At 55.9% G+C, this 19827-nt stretch overlaps 1 protein-coding gene across 2 annotated transcripts in view; it reads left to right on the forward strand.

The window, feature by feature from the left end:
• LOC149913582 (polyunsaturated fatty acid lipoxygenase ALOX15B-like) overlaps window positions 1-19827 on the forward strand; it is a 41067-nt gene that overhangs the window by 11907 nt on the left and 9333 nt on the right. For both annotated transcript variants that reach the window (XM_090129493.1, XM_090129494.1), the window contains exons 6-12: window positions 1269-1441; window positions 8153-8296; window positions 10778-10981; window positions 11708-11794; window positions 14470-14639; window positions 16634-16755; window positions 17663-17763. In XM_090129493.1, coding sequence (XP_089985619.1) covers window positions 1269-1441; window positions 8153-8296; window positions 10778-10981; window positions 11708-11794; window positions 14470-14639; window positions 16634-16755; window positions 17663-17763 — 1001 coding nt within the window. The remainder of the gene's footprint in view (window positions 1-1268; window positions 1442-8152; window positions 8297-10777; window positions 10982-11707; window positions 11795-14469; window positions 14640-16633; window positions 16756-17662; window positions 17764-19827) is intronic.

Below are 19827 nucleotides of genomic sequence, written 5' to 3' on the forward strand. Positions count from 1 at the left end.
AGGTTTTGGGGTCTCCCCCATGTCAGAGGTCTTGGGGTCCCTGTGTGTCAGGTTTTGGGGTCTCTGGGTTTTGGGGTCCCCCCATGTAAGAGATTTTGGGGTCTCCCCCATGTCAGAGGTTCTTGGGGTCCCTGTGTGTCAGATTTTGGGGTCTCTGGGTTTTGGGGTCCCCTCTTTCCAAGTTTTGGGGTCTCTGATCTCTGGCTTTTGGGGTCCCAGATCTCTGGCTTTTGGGGTCCTTAATGTCCAAGTTTTAGGGTCCCTGATCTCTGGCTTTTGGGGTCCCATGTCTCTCGGTTTTGGGGTCCCCTCTGTCCAAGTTTTGGGGTCCCTGATCTCTAGATTTTGGGGTCCTTAGTGTCCAAGTTCTGGGGTTCCACGCATCCAAGTTTTAGGGTCCCTGATCTCTGCATTTGGGGTCCCCTCTGTCCTAGTTTTGGGGTCTCTGGCATGTGGGTTTTGGGGTCCCCCATCTCCAAGTTTTGGGGTCCCTGATCTCAGTTTTTTGGGGTCCCCGATCTCTTCATTTGGGGTCCCCAGTCTCTGGGTTTTGGGGTCCCCTCTGTCCAAGTTTTGGGGATCCTGGCGTGTGGGTTTTGGGGTCTCCAACCTCCAAGTTTTGGGGTCCCCTATCTCTGACTTTTGGGGTCCCTGGTGTCTGAGTTTTGGGATCCCTGATCTCTGCATTTGGGGTCCCCTCTGTCCATGTTTTGGGGTCTCTGTCCTGTGGGTTTTGGGGTCCCCCATCTCCAAGTTTTGGGGTCCCCGATCTCTTCATTTGGGGTCCCCAGTCTCTGGGTTTTGGGGTCCCCTCTGTCCAAGTTTTGGGGATCCTGGCGTGTGGGTTTTGGGGTCTCCAACCTCCACGTTTTGGGGCCCCTGATCTCTGGGTTTTGGGGTCCCCTATCTCTGACTTTTGGGGTCCCGGTGTCTGAGTTTTGGGATCCCGGATCTCTGCATTTGGGGTCCCCTCTGTCCATGTTTTGGGGTCTCTGTCCTGTGGGTTTTGGGGTCCCCCATCTCCAAATTTTGGGGTCCCTTATCTCTTCATTTGGGGTCCCCAGTCTCGGGGTTTTGGGGTCCCCTCTGTCCAAGTTTTGGGGTCCCTGATCTCTGGCTTTTGGGGTCCCCAATTTCCAAGTTTTGGGGTCCCTGATCTCTGCCTTTTGGGTTCCCTGGTGCGTGGGTTATGGGATCCCCCCATAACATCAGAAGATTTGGAGTCACCCAATACTCCCCCCCCCCTAATTTTTGGGGTGCCCCCTCAGACTACGTGGTGCAGCACTGGCAGGACGACACGTTTTTCGGGGCGCAGTACCTGAATGGGGTGAACCCCGTCCTGCTGCGCCGCTGCTCCCGGCTGCCCCACAACTTCGCCGTCACCCCACAGATGGTGGCCGCCTCTCTGGGGCCCAACACCACTCTGCAGCGAGAGATGGAGGTGAGAAACCCCAAAAGATTGGGGGAAAGGTGCCCAGTGGGGTCCCATTAAGTTCCCATTGAAATCCCATTGGGGTCCCATTGAAATCCCATTGAGATCCCATTGAGATCCCATTGAGATCCCATTGAGATCCCATTCGGTTCCCATTGAGTTCCCATTGAGATTCCATTGGGTTCCCATTGAGTTCCCATTGAGATCCCATTGAAATCCCATTGAAATCCCATTGAGGTCCCATTCAGTTCCCATTGAAATCCCATTGGGGTCCCATTGAAATCCCATTGAGATCCCATTGAGATCCCATTGAGATCCCATTGGGTTCCCATTGGGATCCCATTGAAATCCCATTGAGTTCCCATTGAGTTCCCTTTGAGATCCCATTGAAATCCCATTGAAATCCCATTGAGGTCCCATTCAGTTCCCATTGAGATCCCATTGAAACCTCATTGGGATCCCATTGAGTTTCCTATGGGATCCCATTGAGATCCCATTGAAATCCCATTGAAATCCCATTGGGGTCCCATTGAGTTCCCAACACCACTCTGCAGCGAGAGATGGAGGTGGGAAACCCCAAAAGATTGGGGTCTGGGGTGGGGGGAAAGGTGCCCTTGAGATCCCATTGAAACCTCATTGGGATCCCATTGAGTTTCCTATGGGATCCCATTGAGATCCCATTGAGATCCCATTGAGTTCCCATTGAGATCCCACTGAGTTCCCATTGAGATCCCATTGAGATCCCATTGAAATCCCATTGAAATCCCATTGAGATCCCATTGAGATCCTACTGAGTTCCCACTGAAATCCCATTGAAATCCTATTGAGTTCCCATTGAGATCCCACTGAAATCCCATTGAGATCCCATTGAGATCCCATTGAAATCCCATTGGGGTCCCATTGAGATCCCACTGAAATCCTATTGAGATCCCATTGAGTTCCCATTGAGATCCCATTGAGATCCCATTGAGATCCCATTTGAAATCCCATTGAAATCCCATTGAGTTCCCAACACCACTCTGCAACGAGAGATGGAGGTGGGAAACCCCAAAGGATTGGGGTCTGGGGGCGGGGGAAAGGTGCCCAGTGGGGTCCCATTGAGATCCCATTGAGATCCCATTGAAATCCCATTGAGATCCCATTGAGATCCTACTGAGTTCCCATTGAAATCCTATTGAGTTCCCATTGAGTCCCCCTTGAGATCCCATTGAAATCCCACTGAGTTCCCATTGAAATCCCATTGAGTTCCCATTGAAATCCCATTGGGGTCCCATTGAGATCCCATTGAAATCCCATTGAGTTCCCATTGAAATCCCATTGGGGTCCCATTGAGATCCCATTGAAATCCCATTGAGATCCCATTGAAATCCCACTGAAATCCCATTGGGTTCCTATTGCAATCCCATTCAGTTCCCATTCAGTTCCCATTGGGTTCCCATTCGGATCCCTTTGAGATCCCATTGAAATCCCACAAAGTTCTCATTCAGTTCCCATTGAGCTCCCGTTGAGTTCCCTATGGGATTCCATGGAGTTTGCAGTGAGTTCCCATTGAAATCCCATTGGGATCCCATTGAGATCCCACTGAAATCCTACTGAGTTCCCATTGAAATCCTATTGAGTTCCCATTGAGATCCCATTGAGATCCCACTGAAATCCCATTGAGATCCCATTGAAATCCCACTGAGATCCCATTGAAATCCCATTGAGTTCCCATTGAAATCCCATTGGGGTCCCATTGAGATCCCATTGAGATCCCACTGAAATCCCATTGAAATCCCATTGAGATCCCATTGGGTCCCATTGAAATCCCATTGAGATCCCATTGGGGTCCCATTGAGATCCCGTTGAAATCCCATTGAGTTCCCATTGAGATCCCGTTGAAATCCCATTGAAATCCCATTGGGATCCCATTGAGTTCCCATTGAGTTCCCATTGGGATTCCATTGAGTTCCCATTGAGATCCCATTGAAATCCCACTGAAATCCCATTGAGTTCCCAACACCACTCTGCAGCGAGAGATGGAGGTGGGAAACCCCAAAAGATGGGGGTCTGGGGGCGGGGGAAAGGTGCCCAGTGGGGTCCCATTGAGTTCCTATTGAGATCCCATGGGGATCCCATTGAGATCCCATTGAAATCCCACTGGGTCCCACTGAGATCCCATTGAAATCCCATTGAGTTCCCATTGAAATCCCATTGGGGTCCCATTGAGATCCCATTGAGATCCCACTGAAATCCCATTGAAATCCCATTGAGATCCCATTGAGTTCCCATTGAGATCCCGTTGAAATCCCATTGAAATCCCATTGGGATCCCATTGAGTTCCCATTGAAATCCTATTGAGTTTCCATTGAGATCCCATTGAGATCCCACTGAAATCTCATTGGTGTCCCATTGAGATCCCATTGAAATCCCATTGAGTTCCCACTGAGATCCTGCTGAAATCCCAATGAAATCCCATTGGGATCCCATTGAGATCCCATTGAGATCCCGTTGAGATCCCATTGAAATCCCATTGGGATCCCATTGAGTTCCCATTGAAATCCTATTGAGTTTCCATTGAGTTCCCATTGAGATCCCACTGAGTTCCCATTGAGATCCCATTGGGATCCCATTGAGTTCCCATTGAGATCCCGTTGAAATCCCATTGAAATCCCATTGGGATCCCATTGAGTTCCCATTGAAATCCTATTGAGTTTCCATTGAGTTCCCATTGAGATCCCATTGAGATCCCATTGGGTTCCCATTGGGATCCCATTGAAATCCCATTGAGTTCCCATTGAGTTCCCATTGAGATCCCATTGAAATCCCATTGAAATCCCATTGAGGTCCCATTCAGTTCCCATTGAGATCCCATTGAAACCTCATTGGGATCCCATTGAGTTTCCTATGGGATCCCATTGAGATCCCATTGAAATCCCATTGAAATCCCATTGGGGTCCCATTGAGTTCCCAACACCACTCTGCAGCGAGAGATGGAGGTGGGAAACCCCAAAAGATTGGGGTCTGGGGTGGGGGAAAGGTGCCCTTGAGATCCCATTGAAACCTCATTGGGATCCCATTGAGTTTCCTATGGGATCCCATTGAGATCCCATTGAGATCCCATTGAGTTCCCATTGAGATCCCACTGAGTTCCCATTGAGATCCCATTGAGATCCCATTGAAATCCCATTGAAATCCCATTGAGATCCCATTGAGATCCTACTGAGTTCCCACTGAAATCCCATTGAAATCCTATTGAGTTCCCATTGAGATCCCACTGAAATCCCATTGAGATCCCATTGAGATCCCATTGAGATCCCATTGAGATCCCATTGGGTTCCCATTGAGGTCCCATAGAGATTCCATTGGGTTCCCATTGAGTTCCCATTGAGATCCCATTGAAATCCCATTGAAATCCCATTGAGGTCCCATTCAGTTCCCATTGAAATCCCATTGGGGTCCCATTGAAATCCCATTGAGATCCCATTGAGATCCCATTGAGATCCCATTGGGTTCCCATTGGGATCCCATTGAAATCCCATTGAGTTCCCATTGAGTTCCCATTGAGATCCCATTGAAATCCCATTGAAATCCCATTGAGGTCCCATTCAGTTCCCATTGAGATCCCATTGAAACCTCATTGGGATCCCATTGAGTTTCCTATGGGATCCCATTGAGATCCCATTGAAATCCCATTGAAATCCCATTGGGGTCCCATTGAGTTCCCAACACCACTCTGCAGCGAGAGATGGAGGTGGGAAACCCCAAAAGATTGGGGTCTGGGGTGGGGGGAAAGGTGCCCTTGAGATCCCATTGAAACCTCATTGGGATCCCATTGAGTTTCCTATGGGATCCCATTGAGATCCCATTGAGATCCCATTGAGTTCCCATTGAGATCCCATTGAGATCCCATTGAAATCCCATTGAAATCCCATTGAGATCCCATTGAGATCCTACTGAGTTCCCACTGAAATCCCATTGAAATCCTATTGAGTTCCCATTGAGATCCCACTGAAATCCCATTGAGATCCCATTGAGATCCCATTGAAATCCCATTGGGGTCCCATTGAGATCCCACTGAAATCCTATTGAGATCCCATTGAGATCCCATTGAGATCCCATTGAAATCCCATTGAGATCCCATTGAGTTCCCATTTGAAATCCCATTGAAATCCCATTGAGTTCCCAACACCACTCTGCAACGAGAGATGGAGGTGGGAAACCCCAAAGGATTGGGGTCTGGGGGCGGGGGAAAGGTGCCCAGTGGGGTCCCATTGAGATCCCATTGAGATCCCATTGAAATCCCATTGAGATCCCATTGAGATCCTACTGAGTTCCCATTGAAATCCTATTGAGTTCCCATTGAGTCCCCCTTGAGATCCCATTGAAATCCCATTGAGTTCCCATTGAAATCCCATTGGGGTCCCATTGAGATCCCATTGAAATCCCATTGAGTTCCCATTGAAATCCCATTGGGGTCCCATTGAGATCCCATTGAAATCCCATTGAGATCCCATTGAAATCCCACTGAAATCCCATTGGGTTCCTATTGCAATCCCATTCAGTTCCCATTCAGTTCCCATTGGGTTCCCATTCGGATCCCTTTGAGATCCCATTGAAATCCCACAAAGTTCTCATTCAGTTCCCATTGAGCTCCCGTTGAGTTCCCTATGGGATTCCATGGAGTTTGCAGTGAGTTCCCATTGAAATCCCATTGGGATCCCATTGAGATCCCACTGAAATCCTACTGAGTTCCCATTGAAATCCTATTGAGTTCCCATTGAGATCCCATTGAGATCCCACTGAAATCCCATTGAGATCCCATTGAGATCCCATTGAAATCCCACTGAGATCCCATTGAAATCCCATTGAGTTCCCATTGAAATCCCATTGGGGTCCCATTGAGATCCCATTGAGATCCCACTGAAATCCCATTGAAATCCCATTGAGATCCCATTGGGTCCCATTGAAATCCCATTGAGATCCCATTGGGGTCCCATTGAGATCCCGTTGAAATCCCATTGAGTTCCCATTGAGATCCCGTTGAAATCCCATTGAAATCCCATTGGGATCCCATTGAGTTCCCATTGAGTTCCCATTGGGATTCCATTGAGTTCCCATTGAGATCCCATTGAAATCCCACTGAAATCCCATTGAGTTCCCAACACCACTCTGCAGCGAGAGATGGAGGTGGGAAACCCCAAAAGATGGGGGTCTGGGGGCGGGGGAAAGGTGCCCAGTGGGGTCCCATTGAGTTCCTATTGAGATCCCATGGGGATCCCATTGAGATCCCATTGAAATCCCACTGGGTCCCACTGAGATCCCATTGAAATCCTATTGAGTTCCCATTGAGTTCCCATTGAGATCCCATTGAAATCCCACTGAGATCCCATTGAAATCCCATTGAGTTCCCATTGAAATCCCATTGGGGTCCCATTGAGATCCCATTGAGATCCCACTGAAATCCCATTGAAATCCCATTGAGATCCCATTGAGTTCCCATTGAGATCCCGTTGAAATCCCATTGAAATCCCATTGGGATCCCATTGAGTTCCCATTGAAATCCTATTGAGTTTCCATTGAGATCCCATTGAGATCCCACTGAAATCTCATTGGTGTCCCATTGAGATCCCATTGAAATCCCATTGAGTTCCCACTGAGATCCTGCTGAAATCCCAATGAAATCCCATTGGGATCCCATTGAGATCCCATTGAGATCCCGTTGAAATCCCATTGAAATCCCATTGGGATCCCATTGAGTTCCCATTGAAATCCTATTGAGTTTCCATTGAGATCTCATTGAGATCCCATTGAAATCGCATTGAAATCCCATTGGGATCCCATTGAGTTCCCACTGAGATCCTGCTGAAATCCCAATGAAATCCCATTGAGATCCCATTGAAATCCCATTGAAATGCCATGGAAATCCCATTGGGGTCCCATTGAAATCCTATTGGGTCCCATGGGGTGACAATGGGGGGACAGGGTGACAATGGGTGGGACTGAGTGACAGTGGGGGGGACAGGGTGACACTCTGGGGTGACAATGGGGGCACAGAGTGACAATGGGGGGACAGGGTGACACTATGGGGTGACAATGTTGGGGAAAGGGTGACACTATGGGGTGACAATGGGGTGGACAGGGTGACAATGGGGGGGACGGGGTGACACTATGGGGTGACAATGGGGAGACAGGGTGACAATGGGGGGACAGGGTGACAGTGGGGGGGACAGGGTGACACTATGGGGGCACAGGGTGACACTATGGGGTGACAATGGGGGGACAGGGTGACAATGAGGGGACAGGGTGACACTCTGGGGTGACAATGGGGGGACAGGGTGACAATGGGGGGGACAGGGTGACACTATGGGGTGACAATGGGGGGACAGGGTGACAATGAGGGGACAGGGTGACACTATGGGGTGACAGTGAGGAGACAGGGTGACAATGGGGGGACAGGGTGACAGTGGGGGGGACAGGGTGACACTATGGGGGCACAGGGTGACACTATGGGGTGACAATGGGGGGACAGGGTGACAATGGGTGGCACAGGGTGACAACAGGAGAGGTGACAATAGGAGAAATGAAGACCGAGGGCACGCAGAAGTTTGGGGGGGTCTTTGGGGCGGTGACAGGGGGCGACAACGGGGGGGGGGGGGGGGGGGGCAGGTGGCACGGTGGGGGGGGGAGGGGGGGTGAGGAGGTGACAAGGAGGTGACAAGGAGGTGACAAACGTGACAGGAGGGCCGAGTGTTCCTGGCCGATTACGTCCTGCTGGATGGGATCCGGGGGGTGGAGATCGATGGCAGCCCGACTTTTCTGTGCGCCCCCCTGTGCCTCCTGCATCTGGGGGGGGACGGGGGGCTGAGACCCATCGCCATACAGGTAACGGGGGGGGGGGGGGACACGGGGGGGGGGACACGGTGGGGACGTTGGGGACATCGGTGGGGAGGGGGGGGGGGGCAAATATGGGGGGTAAGGGGGCAGCTGGGGGGATATGGGGACATCTTTGGGGTTATGGGGATATGGGGAGATGGGGGGGGATGGGGGGGTTGGGGGTGGGGGGGAGGTGAGAGCCATTGACATACAGGTAAGGGGGGGGGGTGAGGGGGGGGGACACGGTGGGGACATTGGGGACATCGGTGGGGAAGGGGGGGGCAAATATGGGGGATAAGGGGGCAGCTGGGGGGATATGGGGAGATGGGGGGGGGATAGAGGGGGATGGGGGGTGGGGGGGCTGAGAGCCATTGACATACAGGTAACGGGGGGGGGTGAGGGGGGGGGACACGGTGGGGACGTTGGGGACATCGGTGGGGAGGGGGGGGGTAAATATGGGGGGGGATATGGGGATATGGGGGGGATATGGGGACATTTATGGGGATATGGGGAAAGGGGGGGGTGGGGGGGCTGAGAGCCATTGACATACAGGTAAAGGGGGGGGCAGGGGGGGGGACACGGTGGGGACATTGGGGACATCGGTGGTGGAGGGGGGGGGCAAATATGGGGGGTAAGGGGGCAGCTGGGGGGATATGGGGAGATGGGGGGGGATATGGGGACATCATTGGGGTTATGGGGAGATGGGGAGGGATGGGCGGGTTGGGGGTGGGGGGGGGCTGAGAGCCATTGACATACAGGTAAGGGGGGGGGTGAGGGGGGGGGACACGGTGGGGACGTTGGGGACATCGGTGGGGAGGGGGGGGGCGTAAATATGGGGGGGGATATGGGGTCATCTGTGGGGTGATGGGGATGGGGATGGGGGGGGATAGAGGGGGATGGGGGGATGGGGGATGGGGGGTGGGGGGGCTGAGAGCCATTGACATACAGGTGGGGGGGGCAGAGGGGGGGGACACGGTGGGGACGTTGGGGACATCGGTGGGGAGGGGGGGCAAATATGGGGGGGGAAATGGGGACATCTTTGGGGTTATGGGGAGATGGGGAGGGATGGGGGGGGTGTGGGGGGGGTGGGGGGGCTGAGAGCCATTGACATACAGGTAACGGGGTGGGGGGTGAGGGGGGGGGACACGGTGGGGACGTTGGGGACATCGGTGGGGAGGGGGGGGCGTAAATATGGGGGGGGATATGGGGATATGGGGGGGATATGGGGACATTTATGGGGTTATGGGGAAAGGGGGGGGTGGGGGGGTGGGGGGGACTGAGAGCCATTGACAAAAAGGGTCCAGATTTTTGGGGTGATTTTGGGACCAGATTTGGGGTTTTGGGGTCACTTTGGGGACAGATTTTTGGGGTCATTTTGGGGACAGATTTGGGGTTTTGGGGTCACTTTGGGGAACAGATTTTTGGGGTCATTTTGGGGACAGATTTTTGGGGTCATTTTGGGGACAGATTTGGGGTTTTGGGGTCACTTTGGGGAACAGATTTTTGGGGTCATTTTGGGGACAGATTTGGGGTTTTGGGGTCACTTTGGGGAACAGATTTTTGGGGTCATTTTGGGGACAGATTTGGGGTTTTGGGGTCACTTTGGGGTACAGATTTTTGGGGTTTTAGGGGTCACTTTGGGGACAGATTTTTGGGGTCATTTTGGGGACAGATTTGGGGTTTTGGGGTCACTTTGGGGAACAGATTTTTGGGGTCATTTTGGGGACAGATTTGGGGTTTTGGGGTCACTTGGGGTCCAGATTTTTGGGGTCATTTTGGGGACAGATTTGGGGTTTTGGGTTCAATTGGGGTCCCGATTTTGGGGTGATTTTGGGGACAGATTTGGGTTTTTTGGGGTCACTTTGGGTCCAGATTTTTGGGGTCATTTTGGGGACAGATTTGGGGTTTTGGGTTGAATTGGGGTCCAGATTTTTGGGGTCATTTTGGGTACAGATTTGGGGTTTTGGGGTCACTTTGGGGTACAGATTTTTGGGGTTTTAGGGGTCACTTTGGGGACAGAGTTTTGGGGTCATTTTGGGGACAGATTTGGGGTTTTGGGTTCAATTGGGGTCCAGATTTTTGGGGTCGCTTTGGGTACAGATTCGGGTTTTTGGGGTCACTTTGGGGAACAGATTTTGGGGGCCATTTTGGGGACAGATTTGGGGTTTTGGGGTCACTCTGGGCACAGATTTGGGTTCTCTGCCTTTATTTCACACAGGGGTTTTGGGGGCGATTCTGAACCCGCGCTCGGGGCTGCGAGAATCGCTTTAAATCCCCCCTTCCGGTTCTCCGCCATTCACTTCCGGCCCTCAAGCCTCCACTTCCGCTCTTCTGCCCTCCACTTCCGCTCCCCGCCACCCTCCGCTTCCGCCCTTCCACTCTTCCCGCCCTTTCCCCTTTCCTTTGACTTCGCTCCCCCGCGTCACGTGGCCCTCCCTCCACCAATCGCTAATCTCCCTGACCCCGTGACCTCTCCTCTCCACCAATCAGCTGTCGCAGCAGCCCGGGCCTAGCAGCCCCGTGATGGTGCCTCAGGACCCGCCGTGGCTGTGGGCTCTGGCCAAGGCCTGGGTGCGGAGCGCGGATTTCCAAGTCCACGAGGCCGTCACGCACCTCCTGCGTGCGCATCTCCTGGGGGAGGTTTTCGCCCTGGCAACGCGGCGGCAGCTGGCGCCGCAACACCCGATTTACAAGGTGGGCGGGGCTCCGTCAGGCTCGCAGCCAGTGGTTGCGCGAGGTGGGCGGGGCTCCGTGTGGCTCGCAACCAATGGCTGAGCGAGGCGGGCGGGGTTTTGCGGATGGGAGGGTGCTACGGCCAATGGCTGCGCGAGGTGGGGCGGGGCTATGCGTGGTCTCAGCCAATCGCTGCGTGAGGTGGGCGGTGCTCGGTGGGGTCACAGCCAATGGCTGCGCGAGGGGGGCGGGGTTATGTGGACGGGAGGGTGTTGCAACGAATCGCTGCAAGAGGTGGGCGGGGCTCTATGGGTTTTGCAGCCAATCGCAGCACGAGGTGGGCGGGTTTAATTATTTAAGAGAGGCGGGGCGACGGAAGGGATCAGAGTTTGAGCCAATCGCTGCGCGCGGTGGGCGGGGTTAAAGGCAGCGGGGGCGTGGCTACGGTGGGGGGGCTCGAATTTAAAGGGGCCGCATATATTTTAAGTGTGGGGACCCTAAATTTGGGGAGGGGCTGGAATTTGGGGGGGGGGGGGGTCCTAATGTGGGGGGGGGGTCCTAATTTTTGGGGTGTCCCTCACATCTCTATGGGTTTTCTCAGCATTTCCAATTGGGGTCAACCTACTTGTGGGGGGGGGGGGCACCCCATCTTCATTTGGGGGGGGGGGGTCTCCCCATTTCTCCCCCTATGAGCCCCCCCACCCCCCATCCCCTTGACGACCCCCCCCCCCGAATTTTGCTCTATAGCTGCTGCTGCCCCACACGAGGTACACGGTGCACATCGCAGTGCTGGCACGGCGCTTCCTGCTCAACCCCGGGGGGGTCTTTGATCAGGTGAGGTCTTGGGGGGGGGGAGGGGGGGTCTTGGGGGAGTGGGGGGGGGTCTTGGGGGTTGTTATAGGGGGTCTTTTGGGGGTTATTGGGGGGTTTTGGGGGGCTTGGGGGGATGGGGGGGTCCTGGGGGGTCGTGGGGGGTCTTTTGGGGGCTATTGGGGGGTTTGGGGTGGCTCGGGGGGGTCTTGGGGGGTCTTATGGGGGGCTTGGAGGGGTCTTGGGGGGTCTTTTGGGGGCTATTGTTGGGTCTGGGGGGGTCTTGGGGGGTCTTTTGGGGGTTATTGGGGGATTGGGGGGGCCTTGGGGGGTCTTTTGGGGGCTATTGGGGGGTTTGGGGGGGGCTTGGGGGGGTCTTCGGGGGGATGGGGGGGGTCTTGAGGGGTCGGGGGGCGTCTTTTGGGGGCTATTGGGGGGTCTGGGGGGGTCTTTTGGGGGTTATTGGGGGGCTTGGGGGGTCTTTTGGGGGCTATTGGGGGGTTTGGGGGGGCTTTTGGGGGCTATTGGGGGGTTTGGGGGGGCTTGGGGGGATGGGGGGGTCTTTGGGGGTCGTGGGGGGTCTTTTGGGAGCTACTTGGGGGTTTGGGGGGGGGCTTCGGGGGGTCTTGGGGGGTCGTGGGGGGTCTTTTGGGGGGTCTGGGGGGGCTTGGAGGGGTCTTGGGGGGTCTTTTGGGGGCTATTGGGGGGGTCTTGGGGGGTCTTTTGGGGGGCTAGGGGGGGCCTTGGGGGGTCTTTTGGGGGCTATTGGGGGGTTTGGGGGGTCTTGGGGGTCTTTTTGGGGCTATTGGGGGATTTGGGGGGGGATTGGGGGGGTCTTGGGGGTTGTTATAGGGGGTCTTTTGGGGGTTATTGGGGGGTTTGGGGGGGTTTGGGGGGGCTTGGAGGGGTCTTGGGGGGTCTTTTGGGGGCTATTGGGGGGTTTGGGGGGGTCTTGGGGGGTTTTTTGGGGGCTATTGGGGGGTTTGGGGGGCTTCAGGGGGGTCTTGGGGGGTCTTTTGGGGGCTATTGGGGGATTGGGGGGGTTTGGGGGTCTTGGGGGCGATGGGGGGTTCTTGGGGGGGCTATTGGGGGGCTTGGGGGGGTCTTGAGGGGTCGTGGGGGGTCTTTTGGGGGGGTCTTTTGGGGGTTATTGGGGGTCTTGGGGGGGCTCATGGGGGATTTTGGGGGGTCTTTGGGGTCTGACTGGGACCCTCTGGTGCCCCCCCCCCAATTTAACCCCCCCATTTCCCCCCCCCTCCCTATACCCCATCGCTTTGGGGTCTGAACGGTTCCCTTTGGACCCCCCCCCCCAATTTAACCCCCCCATTCCCCCCCCCCACCCCATCACCCATCACAGCGTGGTCAGACTGGGACCCTTTGGAGCCCCCCCCCCAATTTAAACCCCTATTTCCCCCCCCCTTCCCCAATTTAACCCCCCCATCCCCCCCCCACCCCATCACCCATCACAGTGGGGTCTGAATGACTCCCTTTGGAGCCCCCCCCCCCAATTTAACCCCCCCCCCCCCCCCACCCCATCACCCATCACACTGGGGTCTGAATGATTCCCTTTGGAGCCCCCCCACCCAATTTAACCCCCCCATCGCCCCCCCACCCCATCACCCATCACACTGGGGTCTGAATGACTCCCTTTGGAGCCCCCCCCCCCAATTTAACCCCCCCATTCCCCCCTCCCCCCCCATACCCCATCGCTTTGGGGTCTGAATGGGTCCCTTTGGAGCCCCCCCCACCCAATTTAACCCCCCCATTCCCCCCCCCCACCCCATCACCCATCACACTGGGGTCTGAATGACTCCCTTTGGAGCCCCCCCCCCAATTTAAACCCCCCCATCCCCCCCCCACCCCATCACCCATCACAGCGTGGTCAGACTGGGACCCTCTGGTGCCCCCCCCCCAATTTAACCCCCCCATCCCCCCCCCTCCCCATACCCCATTGCTTTGGGGTCTGAATTGTCCCCTTTGGAGCCCCCCCCCCAATTTAAACCCCTATTTCCCCCCCCCTTCCCCAATTTAACCCCCCCATCCCCCCCCCACCCCATCACCCATCACACTGGGGTCTGAATGACTCCCTTTGGAGCCCCCCCCCCCAATTTAACCCCCCCATTCCCCCCTCCCCCCCCATACCCCATTGCTTTGGGGTCTGAATGACTCCCTTTGGAGCCCCCCCCCCAATTTAACCCCCCCCCCCCCCCACCCCATCACCCATCACACTGGGGTCTGAATGATTCCCTTTGGAGCCCCCCCACCCAATTTAACCCCCCCATCGCCCCCCCACCCCATCACCCATCACACTGGGGTCTGAATGATTCCCTTTGGAGCCCCCCCACCCAATTTAACCCCCCCATCGCCCCCCCACCCCATCACCCATCACACTGGGGTCTGAATGATTCCCTTTGGAGCCCCCCCACCCAATTTAACCCCCCCATCGCCCCCCCACCCCATCACCCATCACACTGGGGTCTGAATGACTCCCTTTGGAGCCCCCCCCCCCCAATTTAACCCCCCCATTCCCCCCCCCCACCCCATACCCCATTGCTTTGGGGTCTGAACGACTCCCTTTGGAGCCCCCCCCCCAATTTAACCCCCCCATCGCCCCCCCACCCCATCACCCATCACACTGGGGTCTGAATGACTCCCTTTGGAGCCCCCCCCCCAATTTAACCCCCCCCCCCCCCCCATAGGCCATCGCTTTGGGTCGCCCCGGGCTGCTGGTCCTGGTGAGGCGGGGGCTGCGGGCGCTGCGTTACGGGGAGCTGCTGCTGCCCAGAGATCTGAGGAGGAGGGGGGTCAGCAAAGTGCCCTCCTACCACTACGGCAGCGACGGGATGAGGATCTGGGCGGCCATCAGGAGGTGAGGGGGGGCGATTGTGAATGATTGTGAACAATAGTGAATGATTGTGAGCCATTGTGATCCATTGTGAGCATCTGTGGCTGAGGGGGGTCAGCAAAGTGCCCTCCTACCACCATAGCAGCAAAGGGATGAGGATCTGGGCGGCCATCAGGAGGTGAGGGGGGGCGATTGTGAACGATTGTGAGCAGTGGTGAGCAATTGTGAGCGATTGTGAACGATTGTGAGCGATTGTGAACGATTGTGAGACTCTGCAGTGGAGGGGGGTCAGCAAAGTGCCCTCCTACAATCATGGCAGCAAAGGGATGAGGATCTGGGCGGCCATCAGGAGGTGAGGGGGGGCTCTTGTGAACGATTGTGAGCACTGGTGAACTCTTGTGAACGATTGTGAACGATTGTGAGCCTTTGCGGAGGAGGGGGGGTCATCAAAGTGCCCTCCTACCACCATGGCAGCGACGGGATGAGGATCTGGGCGGCCATCAGGAGGTGAGGGGGGGCGATTGTGAACGATTGTGAGCAGTGGTGAACGATTGTGAACGATTGTGAGCTCTCGTGAGCCTCTGCAGTGGAGGGGGGTCAGCAAAGTGCCCTCCTACCATCATAGCAGCAAAGGGATGAGGATCTGGGCGGCCATCAGGAGGTGAGGGGGGGCGATTGTGAACGATTGTGAGCAGTGGTGAGCAATTGTGAGCGATTGTGAACGATTGTGAGCGATTGTGAACGATTGTGAGACTCTGCAGTGGAGGGGGGTCATCAAAGTGCCCTCCTACCATCATGGCAGCCAAGGGATGAGGATCTGGGCGGCCATCAGGAGGTGAGGGGGGGCGATTGTGAACAATTGTGAGCAGTGGTGAACTCTTGTGAACGATTGTGAACGATTGTGAGCCTTTGCGGAGGAGGGGGGTCAGCAAAGTGCCCTCCTACCACCATGGCAGCAAAGGGATGAGGATCTGGGCGGCCATCAGGAGGTGAGGGGGGGCGATTGTGAATGATGGTGAGCGATTGTGAGCGCTTGTGAGCCCCTTGTGAGTGCATGTGTGGGTCCTTGTGAGCCCTTGTGAGCCCTTGTGAGTGTGAGTGTGGGTCCTTGTGAGCCCTTGTGAGCTCTTGTGAGCGTGACTGCGAGTCCTCGTGTGGGTTCTTGTGAGCTCTTGTGAGCCCTTGTAAGTGGGAGTCCTTGTGAGCTCTTGTGAGTGCTTGTGAGTATGAGTGGGAGTCATTGGGAGCCATTGGGAGCTCTTGTGAGCCCTTGTGAGCGGGAGTGGGAGTTATTGGGAGTCATTGTGAGCTCTTGTGAGCTCTTGTGAGCCTTGTAAGTCCTTGTGAGTGTGAGTTATTGGGAGCTCTTGTGAGTCCTTGTGTGTCCTTGTGAGTCCTTGTGAGTCCTTGTGAGCGTGACTGCAAGTCCTCAGGTGGGTTCTTGTGAGCTCTTGTGAGCTCTTGTGAGTGCTTGTGAGTATGAGTGGGAGTCATTGGGAGCCATTGGGAGCTCTTGTGAGCCCTTGTGAGTCCTCGTGAGTCCTTGTGAGCCATTGTGAGTCCTCAGCTGCGTTCTTGTGAGCTCTTGTGAGCCTTGTGAGTCCTTGTGAGCATGACTGCGAGTCCTCACGTGGTTCTTGTGAGCTCTTGTGAGCCCTTGTGAGTGGGAATGGGAGTCATTGGGTGCCATTGGGAGCCCTTGTGAGCCTTGTGAGTCCTTGTGTGTCCTTGTGAGCGTGACTGCGAGTCCTCAGGTGGGTTCTTGTGAGCTCTTGTGAGATCTTGTGAGCCATTGTGAGTGCTTGTGAGTATGAGTGGGAGTCATTGGGAGACATTGGGAGCTCTTGTGAGTCCTTGTGAGTCCTTGTGAACCATTGTGAGTCCTCACGTGGTTCTTGTGAGCTCTTGTGAGCCCTTGTGAGCGCTTGTGAACCTTTGTGAGTGTGAGTGTGGGTCCTTGTGAGCCCTGCCTCTCGTGGTGTTGCACCAACGGCGCCCCTTTGTGCCCCTGTGTGCAGCTTCGTGTCGGGCATCGTGCAACACTATTATCCGTGCGACGCCGCCGTCAGCGCCGACCCCGAACTGCAGGCCTGGGTGGGGGAGATCTTCCACAAAGCCTTCCTGGGACGGCGCCGATCCGGTAGGATCCTCGTGCAACACAAGCACACACGAGCGCGTGCAATCACGCTCTCGTGCAACCCAACCTCCGCAAGCCGTCCTCGTGCAAAGCCCCTCGCACAACCCCCTCGTGAAAACCGTCCTCGTGCAAACAAGGCTTCAGACCCCCTTGTGCAAAGCCCCCCCGTGCAAAGTCTCCTCGTGCAAAGCTCCCACCAGCAAACCTTCTTCGTGCAAAGCCCCCCTCGTGCAAAGCCCCCTCGTGCAAAGCCCCCCTCGTGCAAAACCCGCACCTACAAACCATCCTCGTGCAAAGCCCCCCCTCTTGCAAACCATCCTCGTGCAAACAAGGCTCCACCCCCCTTGTGCAAAGCCCCGCCGTGCATAGCCCCCCCTTGTGCAACGCCCCTTGTGTGACCCATTCTGATGCATAGCCCCCTTGTGCAAACCATCCTCGTGCAAACCCCACTTCCCCAATGCAACCCCCTTGTGCAAAGCCACCACTCTGCAAGCCATCCTTGTGCAAAGCCCCTCGTACAACTCCCTTGTGCAAACCATCCTCATGCAAAGCCCTCCTGTGCAAACCACCCTCGTGCAAACCACCCTCGTGCAAACATCATCGTACAAAGCCCCCCTGTGCAAAACCCCCTCATGCCACCTATCCTTGTGCAACCCATCCTCGTGCAAAGCCCCCCTGTGCTTTGCATATCACCCCCTCGTGCAAACCTTCCTCGTGCAAGCCATCCTCATTCAAAATCCCCCTCGTGCAAAGCCCTCCATGCAACCCATCCTCGTGCAAGCCACCCTCGTGCAAAGCCCCCCCATTCAAAGCCCCCTGGTGCAAACCACCCTCGTGCAAAGCCCCCCCATTCAAAGCCCCCCCCATGCAAACCATCCTCGTGCAAGGCCCCGTTGCACACTCACCACAGGCGTGCCGTCGTCGCTGCGGTCGGTGCGAGGCCTGGTGACGTTTGTCACCATGATCATCTACAACTGCTCCGCTCACCACGCCGCCACCAACAGCGGCCAGGTGGGGGGGGGGGGGTTATGGGGTGATGGGGGGGGGTTATGGGGGGGGTTATGGGGTGATATGGGGTGATATGGGGTGGTTATGGGGTGATATGGGGTGATATGGGGGCCTATGGGGTGATAAGGGGGGGTTATGGGGGGATATGGGGTGATATGGGGTGATATGGGGGGATATGGGGGGGTTATGGGGTGGGTATGGGGTGATATGGGGTGATATGGGGTGATAAGGGGGGGTTATGGGGTGATATGGGGTGGTTATGGGGTGATATGGGGTGATATGGGGGCCTATGGGGTGATAAGGGGGGGTTATGGGGGGATATGGGGTGATATGGGGTGATATGGGGGGATATGGGGGGATATGGGGTGATATGGGGTGATATATGGGGTGATATGGGGGGATATGGGGGGGTTATGGGGTGGGTATGGGGTGATATGGGGTGATATGGGGGGGTTATGGGGTGATATGGGGGGGTTATGGGGTGGGTATGGGGTGATATGGGGGGCTATGGGGTGATATGGGGGGATATGGGGTGATATGGGGTGATATGGGGGGATATGGGGGCATAAGGGGGGTTATGGGGTGATGTGGGGGGGTTATGGGGTGATGGGGGGGTTATGGGGTGGGTATGGGGTGATATGGGGTGATATGGGGGGATATGGGGGGATATGGGGTGGGTATGGGGTGATATGGGGGGATATGGGGTGATATGGGGGCCTATGGGGTGATATGGGGGGGTTATGGGGTGGGTATGGGGTGATATGGGGTGGTTATGGGGTGATATGGGGGGCTATGTGGGTAATGGGGACATAAGGGGGGTTATGGGGTGATATGGGGGGCTATGGGGTGATGGGGGGGTTATGGGGTGGGTATGGGGTGATATGGGGGGATATATGGGGTGATATGGGGTGATATTGGGTGATAAGGGGGGTTATGGGGTGATGGGGGGGGTTATGGGGTGGGTATGGGGTGATATGGGGTGGTTATGGGGGGATATGGGGGGATATGGGGGGGTTATGGGGTGGGTATAGGGTGATATGGGGGGATATGGGGGGGTTATGGGGTGGGTATGGGGTGATATGGGGGGGTTATGGGGTGATATGGGGGGATATGGGGGGTTATGGGGTGATATGGGGGGATAGGGGGTGATATGGGGTGGTTATGGGGTGATATGGGGGGGTTATGGGGGGATATGGGGGGTTATGGGGTGATGGGGGGGGGTTGTGGGGTGGGTATGGGGTGATATGGGGGGATAGGGGGTGATAAGGGGGGATATGGGGGGATATGGGGTGATATGGGGTGATATGGGGTGATATGGGGGCATAAGGGGGGTTATGGGGTGATGGGGGGGTTATGGGGGGGTATGGGGGGATATGGGGTGATATGGGGGGGGTATGGGGTGATATGGGGGGATAAGGGGGGATATGGGGGGGTTATGGGGTGATATGGGGGGATATGGGGGGGTTATGGGATGGGTTTGGGGGTGATATGGGGGGATATGGGGGTGATATGGGGGGATATGGGGGGGTTATGGGATGGGTTTGGGGGTGATATGGGGGGTTATGGGGTGATAAGGGGGGGATATGGGGTGCTATGGGGGGATATGGGGGGTTATGGGGGGTTATGGGGTGGGTATGGGGTGATATGGGGGCCTATGGGGTGATATGGGGTGATTTGGGGGGATATGGGAGGGTTATGGGGTGGGTATGGGGTGATAGGGGGTGATATGGGGTGATAAGGGGGGGTTATGGGGTGATAAGGGGGGGATATGGGGTGATATGGGGTGATAAGGGGGGGATATGGGGTGATAAGGGGGGGTTATGGGGGGGATATGGGGTGATATGGGGTGCTAAGGGGGGATATGGGGGGTATGGGCGGATATGGGGGGGTTATGGGGTGGGTATGGGGTGATATGGGGGGATATGGGGGTGATATGGGGGGATATATGGGGGGCTATGGGGTGATGTGGGGTGGTTATGGGGTGATAAGAGGTGATATGGGGTGATATGGGGGGGTTATGTGGTGGGTATGGGCTGGTATGGGGGGATATGGGGTGATAAGGGGGGG

The sequence above is a fragment of the Phasianus colchicus genome, chromosome 36 (genome assembly GCF_987193195.1).
Source record: "Phasianus colchicus chromosome 36, bPhaCol1.hap1.1, whole genome shotgun sequence".
In the NCBI taxonomy this organism is placed as follows: Eukaryota; Metazoa; Chordata; class Aves; order Galliformes; family Phasianidae; genus Phasianus; species Phasianus colchicus.